Raw genomic sequence first — 10,000 nt, 5'->3', positions numbered from 1 at the left:
AACTAAACAGTCAAATTTTCCTACGATTCAATACCAGATTGGAGTCAGGAGTCTTGATTAATTTAGCAATCAAACTAAGGGAAAATGGAATTCACAGCTTATCAAGATAGGAAAAAGCGGTAAGTTTGTATGTAATAACATTGTGTCACGATTGATTTGGTGGCTTCCCAACGAAATTATTGTCTTGTTCTTGCATTGACTGGTATATAGATTACACCTTCGAAAAGGCTGAAGATTCTTGTCTTTGAAGTAAGACACTAATTTGAAGCCGAACTACTTGTTCGAAAGTCCCAGACTGTGGCTAAATGGAGACATAAAATGATTATAGGCCAAAAGTGATATTTTTATTCCGCAGCATTTCCGACCACAAAAGGAATAGGTGATGTCCAGTCTCTTTTCCATGACAAATTTCTTGACGGTAATACAAAAAAACCTGATGCTCATTAGTGACGCCGGCATAAGCTCGAGCAACAGGCGCATTCATTTGCCGTTCATTGCCGTCTTTTGTTCTGAAAGAAAGTGCTAATGCTCAAGACGCTACTGAGTTTGCGTACTTTGTGCTCATACTTGTGCCGCGAGTGAGGAAGGGCACCAGGGGTTCGCAAAAAAAGTCCCGGAAAACATTTCGGGACCGGAACTAAGATCCACTTGTTTTGAAAAACTGGTCTTTCAACATGTTTTCAAGAAAACAAAAATCAAAATGATGGTCAAGTTTAACGGCCTAAACGTTCATCGCTTTTAAGATACACCCCTAGGGAATGGTAGCACCCGAACATTTTCGGGACTCTCAAGAAACGGGCTGCGGGCTTGCAAACCACAGGATCCGTGAACAAACCTCAGGGCGTAAGACTGGGTTCTTTGCTCATCTTGACAACGTAGGAAAAAACAACTGGAAAGTACAAACCTTCATGATTTTGAGGAAATTGGCCCATTTATAAAGGGACGTTGTGAAATGTACATAAAGGAAAAAATAACTTCTGTTGTTGTATAGCTGAAATTTTCCCCCAACAGCGCGCGCTCTCATTGGTTACTTCGAGGTCACATGACATCTAAGAATAAAGCTAATTTTCGCCAAAAGTATCTGAGCGGGCAACAGTGCAAAATCTATGACGTCAGAGGGTAACAGTGCACTGTTACCCGCGAATGTGAACCGACGACCGCCGTTGTCGTTTCCCTCGGCTGCGCCCCGGGGAACATTGAGATTCTCGGGAAGCAAAATTAACTGTTTCGCTCGGGACCAGTCATTAAGTGTTTATTTTGATTTCAAAGGGCGTCTCAATTGTATTTACTCGGCAGCCAGCACTTATTAGTAGTTTTTGTCATCTCTCAAAGTAAACTTTCCATAAATTCAATTTTACAGGCGAATACCAAATAGTGATCACGACGCAGAGAGGGAAAGAAGATTGAACGCAAACATGATCGAACGCAGGAGAATGCAAAATATAAATTCAGGTTTTACAAGCTTGAAAAGACTGCTGCCACCGACTGAAAAGAAACAAACTAAGGCTGCCATATTGGAGCAGGCAGTTCAACATATTTTGCGACTTCAGAGAACAGTTGTTCAAGTCAGGGAAACCAATAATACCTTGCGTCAAAACTTAGCAGATGAGAGAAAACAACGGCTTGATTTAAAAAAAGAACTTGATGTTCAAATACGTGAGAGATTTCAGGGAGCTCCATTCTTCTCCCACATCAAGTTAAAAGGACGTGCTGTCTCTCCTCCACATGCACACCACGGCCACAGAGCCAGAGTATTTAACCACCGCTGGCCTACAGCGTCATGCAGTGGTGGAGTGTCAGTCAGTTCATCTGGAAACCAGATCTTTGACCGTTTTAGTCTTCACGAGTCTACAAAATTGAGCCAGGTCCCAGTGAAACTGAAGACACATGACTTATGGGAAGGTAACAACAAGAATGAAACATGTTCTCCACAAGAAGAACCGTCACCCTTGTTGTACCAACAAGCCAGTGGTATTTCTCCACCACGTGATATTTTACCGGAGCCAGGTGCGTGCCAGCGAAGTTCATTGGGAAATAATTTGCAATGCATTGTGGATGCAATCAATTTGCTTGAAAAAAGTTGATTGATGGCACAATTTACAAGAAAAAAATATTTGAAATTTGTTTTGATTCAGACTTTTGATCATCCAATTGTTTTCCGTTTAGACCGAGGCAAAAAAAAAAAAAAAAGTGTAATTGTTGATACTAGAATTGTAACGTAAGTTAAATAATAGTATGGAAAAAAAATCTAACGCAAATTACCTATTGATTTCAGCAAAACAGAAATCCCATGCAATATGCACATCAGTGAAATTCCATAACTGAGTTAAGCTTCGAAGCCGAATATAGATTTATGAAGAGTTAAACTTACTTTGTCAGCGGTAAGGGTTGTCAGGACATTCAGTGTAATATCACATTTATGTACCGGGGTGATAATTCCCATTATTTGTATTGTTAGTAAGACGACTAGTTTCGCAAAGCATTTTTGTTTGTTAGCTGGGCTACGTATCGAGAGCAGAAACGTCCCTCTTTACATTTCTGAAACAGTCGAAGAAGAAAAGCAGTTTGCTTGCTCTGAATTTGGTTTAGTTGGCATACGTAAAGAAAACGCCGTGCGTTTTCCGTTGGTTTTGTATATACGCCTCTTGTCCGACTTTCTGCGGGAAACGAAGGACTTATTAATGCTGAAAGATAAGCTTAAACTCAGTCATCATTTCTCAATGGTCTTTTGTCCGTTTGGTTTCCGTACACTAGCCATCATTTTCAAACGTGGACAAAAGGCCACTGCTGAAACGAATTTGCGCCATTTTTATCGAGAAATGAAGAAAAGATGCTGTTTCCAAATTGTAAAGTGTAAAGAATAGAGTTTATATTCGTTTAATAACAAGGTGAAATCATCGCGCTGGACGTTATTTATAGTATCAAATATAGCTATAGCCTTTGATATAGATATAGATATAGATATAGCTATAACCTTAATTAATTGAATTTTAATTTTCGGTTCTTTTGGTATCATTTCTATACCTTACAGAGCAAATGGAATTGGGGTGGAGAGGGACGTGATGCCCCAAGATGGGTAGGGAAGGAGATGGTCAAAAGCCGTTTGCGGCTTCGAACGGTTGTTTAGAGAAACTAGGGTTTCTCACCTCAAGGCTTTTTGCAGTATTATGACAGATAATTTAACTGTGAAACGGGAAAGATACGGAGTTGCTCAGTGCAGGTCATATGTGGCTTTGTAGGGTAAAAGGACGAGAGTTCAAGCCCTTTCACATCTTTATAGAAGTAGAAATTATTTATGGAAAGAATGAATTTGTATTGTATACTCCTGGCTGGACCAGATAAGAAAAGAAAAATAAAAAAAATTATACACGACCCCGAGGCCCTTGTCTTGTAAAGCAAACGATAAAGATGTGAACAACACTTGTACATGTGGATTAAGGCCCGGTCGCACATGTGCTTGTACATAATGTGCTTTATAAGGCCCGGTCGCAAAAAGCGTCTATTTTAACTTTAAAAATTTATCTTGCAAAAAAAAAAAAAAAAAAACATATATGCCTCGCAGACGCTTTTTGCTAAGAAAACGGGGAAATAGAAAAATAGTATGGTTACAAACTATCTGAAATTAAACCACTTGAAATAAATGACTTTAGACGACGACCAATAAGTCACTTCAGGTCTGTCTGGCCATTGGCAACTTGATATCAGATATGAAGTCTTTACGGCTTTTTTTTAAGGGTATATAAAGAGGGAGATTGATTATATCTTACAACTCCCTGATTCATCGCTCGTTATCACTGGCTTCGCTGCTGCTATTTATAGCACTGGCTTTTCTCTCATCTGTATCATGGTTCTGCAAGTAATCGTCTTTTAATACCGAAGTGTTCTCAAGACATTGCTGTAATTTTTCAGCCTCCATTTTTTTCCTGTCCTTTGCCCTTCTGTTTTGAAACCACACCTGTATTCTGTCCTCAGTGAGATTCGTAGGTTTTTCCAATTTTATTCTATCGTCCATATGAGGGTATTTTTCCTTTTCGTAAACTGATTCTAGAATTTCCAGTTGTTCTTTTGTAAGGTTCTTGCGTTTCCTTTTGGCATCTTGTCTTTCTGATGTAGCAATTTGTTCTGCTGTTAAGCTGGTGGTTGCATTCGTTGACAAACGTGCCTTCTTTGTCACTGCAGCAATTAATCCAAGAAAAACATTCCGTCATTTCCGTGTATTTTAGATTTTTTTACGTTAGTGATCAAAAACTGGAATATTTCTCGTTTCTGGTGCCAAAAAACAAACTCTTTTCTGTTAAAAAATTAACTCACTTTCAACCTTTCCCAACCCAGAGATGCGATTAACATCAAGGGGAGGGCTAAGGTGGATCTGTTCACTGACCATCCATGATGAAAACAGCTTGAATGACATTCGTTAACAGAAATCAATGGAATCATTTTCGTTGGTGATATGCGCGAGAAAAAGGGTGGAAACAAACCATCAAATGGCCGATTGTCTATTCATTATTCAAGCTTACCTGGTTGAGTTTTTTCGTGTTCTTCCGTCTTCTCACCGTGAAGCCCTGTTCCAGTCAAGCGCTGATCTCCTGGTGGCCCCGCCATGCATTGCGAGGAATTCAACATCCCATAATAAGCGTCTTGAAGGGGAATTGAGAATGACTGCGCATGTGTTAATGGGAACTGGAACGAGGTTGGCATTGGGGAAAAATCGTAAAATGGTGCCGAAAATGGGAATCCGTGATTCGCGAAATAGTGAAGTTGAGCCGATATTGAAGGGTTGAGAGACGCATAATACAGACTATAAGGGATACGGAAACGAGCTTGTTGGGCTTCAATAAACGCTTTCATACCATGCTTCATCATCAGAAGTAGGTGAGCTGCTTCTACCACGTCAGGAGTCATGCCCGCCATGTTATTTTGAGGATCAGTCATTATCTTACTGCAAATAAAAACGACATCCTAATTATTTCTTTCTCTCTTAGGCAAAAAGATGGAGCGGATACTTTCTTCTGACACACGGCCATCTACAAAAAATTGTGATTGCAGCGTGCATCAATTCCGCCATTTAGAAGCCAGTGATAAATTATCAGTAATTCAAATCTTCTCTGACATGTGGAATTATCTTTCGTGCAGACTTCCATAATCACCACATACTTTATAAAGACATAATTTCACAAAAAAATATTTTGTACGGTCAAGCCAGGTTGCCTTATTGGTTTTCACACAAAATTAAGAAAACATGGCAAAAGTGAGTGATTTTAAAAGTCAAGGAAAATGAAAAAGATGTGTCAATCTCGTTCACACGATCATTCCCTTCGCTTCAGGGCGGGGACAAGGAAAAGGGAGAGGTCGATGCGAAAGCGTTAGAGCTGATCGATGAACAAATTGGTGCTCGAAATACTTGAAAAGATTCACATACTTCTTTACTCTTAAATCAGCCTTTAGTTTTTCATTAACATGTAAAACACATGAAGACGAATTCAGGCCTTGCTAAAAGATTCAAATTGCAAGTTTTTTCAGGCAAAGATTAATTGAACAAGGCAAAAGCGTAGAGTTGGTTCAAAATATCAAAAGCTTTATAATATCACGTTCCAACAACAATAACAAAGAAGCTGGGAAATCGAGTAAGGGTTTTGTTCGGCATAAATAAATTGAAACCAGCCGCTTTAGTAAGACTCTGAGGAAAAGTCGAAGGTTTTGTCGTCGAGTGATGAATCAAGTTATTATTTTGTTCCCAAGTTATTAAAACTGATTTCAACGTAACTTATTTGAACTTAAGATTCTGTCTTTGTTGATTAACGAAGTTAACCGGCAGAGAATCCTACGAGCTTCGAATTCCTAGAAGGTAAACAAATGCTCCTAATTTGATTAAGCTGAAAGAATACTTAAATATCGCTACTCATTGTTATTGAGTTAAATTTGTGAAAAACTAAAATTGCTTAACTGTTTATAAATTATAATCAGCTAGAAACACCTAAGGGTCCAAAAAAGTTTCGCAAAAAATCTGAATCAACTTTGTGATCGAGCTAAATTCAGTTAAGATCAATTACACTTGTAAGCCGTCGTAGCGGCAAAATTAACTTTTTTCCTGGTAATTCCTGCCTTACATATAAACTGTATTCTACAAATACGAGTTTACTCAAGCTTTTCAGGATTTTTTTGGAACGGTTTAAATGGCAGCAAGTGAAATAAAAGTGACGAATAATTCTGTGGGCTGACGTTTTGCAGCATTTTATCTGATCGCGAATCCATAACGTTCCCCTGGAATTGCTCGATTACAACTCTTTTTTAAAAACTATAATTAAAAGAATAACAACTTTATTAAAGTGATATTATTGAAAGGAATTCGGTTGACGTTTCACTGAGATTGTCCAGAAGGCGTGCCAAAATTATGATTTGTACAATATAGCAGTTGCATGTATCTTTCAAACAACGGTTTAAGTCGCAAACTGCCAAAATATTACTGAGCTCACCGTTAATACTAATGCTCCCAGTTTGCTTCTGATAAAACTATTTCCATCTTAACTTTTCTTGCTTGACAAAAAGAAGATATTTCGGGTCAAAACCCATTCAAGACTTTTTAAAAAGCACCTTTTAATTTAGCATATGTTAAAACATAGGATTGCATAATTTTGTTCATCAGGGAGCGGTCTTTACCTGTTTTCAGTTTCTTACACTAAAGATAACTACTAAAAACGATCAAAACGAAAATATTTCCGACAATTCATTAAACTTTCTCCAGTAGCAATCCTGGCAAAACTCCCTCTAGTCTCTAATAATACTAATTATTTTTCACAACAAACGGCTGCCAAATCCTAGACACATGTTGCTCGATCTGCTACCGTGAAACCAGACGGGCAGTTTGATTAAGAAATCTAACGAATGAAGTTCACTCAAAATAGCAATTTAAGTCTCACCTTGAACTGAATACTCTTGAGGCATCTTGGATCTATGTAAAAGTATAATGCTGATCTGAGGCGCCATTTGGTGCTTTTCTACCGCGACCGATGAAAACTGACTGTGGAACACACGATCAAACTTTTGCAATGAAATTGACGTCAGCTCAAACACGACATTTGATTGGATATCGCGTGCTAATTAATGTTCTTAGTTGGGTTCTTTCCTTTGCCTTCCCTTTGCGATGATGAAGTATTTGGGATGTCCTCCGTTGCCCAAACATTGAAACGGTAAAATAGTGAGGGGTTCGTTTCTCGGAAATGTTTCCAACCTGATTCCCACCATCTTTTAAAAATAGGTCCCATTTGTCTGCCTTGGGGTTTGGAATGAAGTGATAACCGAAAACATACGCCTACATTTACTCGCTTGTTTGAAAGATTTTCCTCTTTCATATTGCTTGGGATAACAATCCTCCGGAGAGTCTCCATAATCATCCCAAGGGGCTCTAACATTTCTTTTTGGTGAATAAACTAAAAAATCCTTCCTTTGAAAGGCTTATATATCCTTGCTTATTTAATCATTGCCTCTGGCCTCTTGGCCATCAACACCCCGTAGATCTTGCGTTTTCCGAAGTGAATGAAGTGTCTTAAAACTATGAAAGTCGTTCTAGGGTTCTCTGAATCACTTATTTCACTTATTCCCAGTAGCCTGCGATGCGTCGACAAAGAATTTCTGCCAAAAAGTCATGACAAAAAGCAGCAATGCATTAACTCAAACATGCTTTCCTTTAATTAAGTTTTGTTGAAGAATTCTCGTTCCAGGCTCTCTTATTATCTAAGCAAAGCTGATTTGCTTGATAACTAAGGCCACTAGCAGAGAACCCATGGCACTTCTGTCCATCAGTTTGGTAATGGGTGCATTAATTAAAAAATCCCACCCTCGTAGTTATAAACAATGGAATTTCAATTGTTCTGAGTGGGATCACAAACGAGATCTTTGTCCAGGCCAGCCGAACGAATTAATTTTTTCAAATCCCCGTCCTCCTAGCTCCCTCCCCACTTCTTTTAATCTCCATTTCTTTTAACGGTGATGACAAAAACAATTCGACCTGGAAAATAAATAAAACGACGATAATTTGAAAGATACGCGACGTTGTAAAATAAAAGGTATCGTTGCTCGCTTTTGTTCAGTTCCACCTCCATACCCTACGCGATTCGGCCCGTTACGTCACGCGTCTTTTACAGTTCAATTTTTGGCCTGAATACGAATAAATAATTATTGAAGTGGAAAACATACAAAGAAACGTAACTTATGATTTAGAAAGTTGTTCAGATAATTGTTCAAATTAGGACTGAGGAGCTACTGAGGAGTAAAGTGGCCAGACGGTCTGCAAAATAGACCAATCACAGTGCGCGTACCATCTGAGAGCTGTAACACTGTGCACGCCGCTAGCGCATGTATGAATGAAAGTTGAAATTTTGTTGAAGCAGGTTGTCAAATTCACCACTCTACGGAAAGTTTAGTTCAACTTCATCCAAAAACACGGTAACCCCACTCGGGTATTATCTTTTTAGCATGGAATATGCAGCATAAAACCTTGAATTGCTAACCCACCGTTTCAGACTGAAAGCCAAACGGTGACACATTAGCTGGATTTAATTATAAAGAAACATTTCTTTTTTCTTTTCGTTTTACTTCCTTCATTGCAGTCGAAATATGAAGATAAAGACGGTATTGCGGAGCTGCAGTGGACTTTTTGAGGCGGATACGCCAAGTTATCTGAACTACTAGAAAAACCATTCATTGGAAAAACCATTCATTGATTTCCGTGGTGAGTTTTATTTTATGGTAAAATTTCGCCATCTTGAATACCAATCAGTCTGTGTTGTTCTTTACGCTCAGTGTGGTTTGGAATGTCTATTCGGAACAACTTTACTTGATAAAGGCTCTGCCGGAACAAGTCAAAATATTTTAAGTAAAGATACTGCTCTGAGATAAAACAAATTCAAATTTTCATTCAACTTTAAATTAGTACATTGTCCGTGTATTGTTGAGATTATTTCAGTCGCCTGTCTGTTTAGCCAAGGACGATGGGCTGAATTTAAGCACTTACTTGCTGCATTAAAGGTTGTTATTTCAAGCAAGTAGGTCGGTTTAACTTTCATAAGCAGGAAGTTTGCTTTGCAGCAAATGTTTCGGAATATCTATCGTGTATACCCACTGGTGTACACCTAATATATGCACAGCCTCTTGCTACCGCAAGCAGCCTAAGGAAACAGTCAAAGTGTCCATAAACTGACGCAAACAGAAAACCATGCCATAGCCCTAGGGTGCTTTCCATTATGCCAAACCGACCGGTCAGAGATAAGTGGGAATACCGAAGGAAAATGGAACGACATTTTGCGGATTAAACCGGGCCAACCAATAGGAATGGCTCTTGCCACTTTTTATTCCTTTTCCGAATTCCCCAATTAGGGCAAAGAACCGGTTTGTCAAAAATGGAACGGCGAATTTCGGTCGGAATATTCCAACCGAAATAAGTGGACCACCTACAGAGGTGATCCCGAATATTCCGGTCGGAAGAAACCGAAACCGACCTTTCCACTTGATTTCCGACCGAAATTTCCTACAAACTAAAACATGCGGTAAAAAGAACACATGACCAACATCCCACTAAGGAGGATGAAAAGTGGGTAGATTTACGGCGAAACGAGACTAATCCCAATGTTCAAGGCCATAAAAAAAGGAACCAAACTCTTTGCAGACAACGGTGACTTTTTGTCGAGCATAAACTAGCAATAGTTTCTGCAACAGACTGGACCAGGAAGTTGGCTTTGCAAAGGTCACAGGGCTCTAAATCAGCACACAAGCACGGTGGCACTAAATCTGTAACAGGTAGACTTGACAGAACATGCAGCCCTAAAGACGATATTCAAGAGCAACATGGGTGAAGCAAACGGGCAGGAAGAAGAATAGAAAAATGGAGCGCCAGAAAGTTAAAAAACAGCATTAGTTCTTAATTACATTAGCAGAACAATGGACTAAAACGTGGTCAGTTTTAACGAGATTTTTCTCGATGTGCTGATCACTTAGCACATCAACA

General features: G+C 39.0%; 1 protein-coding gene and 2 long non-coding RNA genes across 3 annotated transcripts in view; 2 read left to right on the top strand and 1 right to left on the bottom strand.

Annotated features, from left to right (window-relative positions):
* LOC137983897 (uncharacterized) overlaps nt 1–1,512 on the top strand; it is a 25,093-nt gene extending 23,581 nt beyond the window's left edge. Inside the window, exon 4 of the long non-coding RNA XR_011119051.1 lies at nt 1,361–1,512. This is a non-coding gene — a long non-coding RNA (uncharacterized lncRNA). The remainder of the gene's footprint in view (nt 1–1,360) is intronic.
* Nucleotides 1,513–2,099: 587 nt separating this feature from the next.
* LOC137981905 (diencephalon/mesencephalon homeobox protein 1-A-like) lies at nt 2,100–4,902 on the bottom strand. Its single transcript, XM_068828939.1, has 2 exons — nt 4,518–4,902; nt 2,100–4,194 (listed from the first exon to the last, which is right to left on the bottom strand). Exons 1-2 carry the CDS (start codon nt 4,900–4,902, stop codon nt 3,779–3,781), a joined length of 801 nt encoding a protein of 266 aa, XP_068685040.1. The 3' UTR covers nt 2,100–3,778.
* A 3,703-nt stretch (nt 4,903–8,605) lies between these two features.
* Nucleotides 8,606–10,000, top strand: part of LOC137983898 (uncharacterized) — a 50,072-nt gene continuing 48,677 nt past the window's right edge. The window contains exon 1 of the long non-coding RNA XR_011119052.1: nt 8,606–8,728. This is a non-coding gene — a long non-coding RNA (uncharacterized lncRNA). The remainder of the gene's footprint in view (nt 8,729–10,000) is intronic.

The sequence above is a fragment of the Montipora foliosa genome, chromosome 13 (assembly GCF_036669935.1).
Source record: "Montipora foliosa isolate CH-2021 chromosome 13, ASM3666993v2, whole genome shotgun sequence".
Classification (NCBI taxonomy): domain Eukaryota; kingdom Metazoa; phylum Cnidaria; class Anthozoa; order Scleractinia; family Acroporidae; genus Montipora; species Montipora foliosa.
This window is presented reverse-complemented; position numbering and strand designations above follow the sequence as displayed.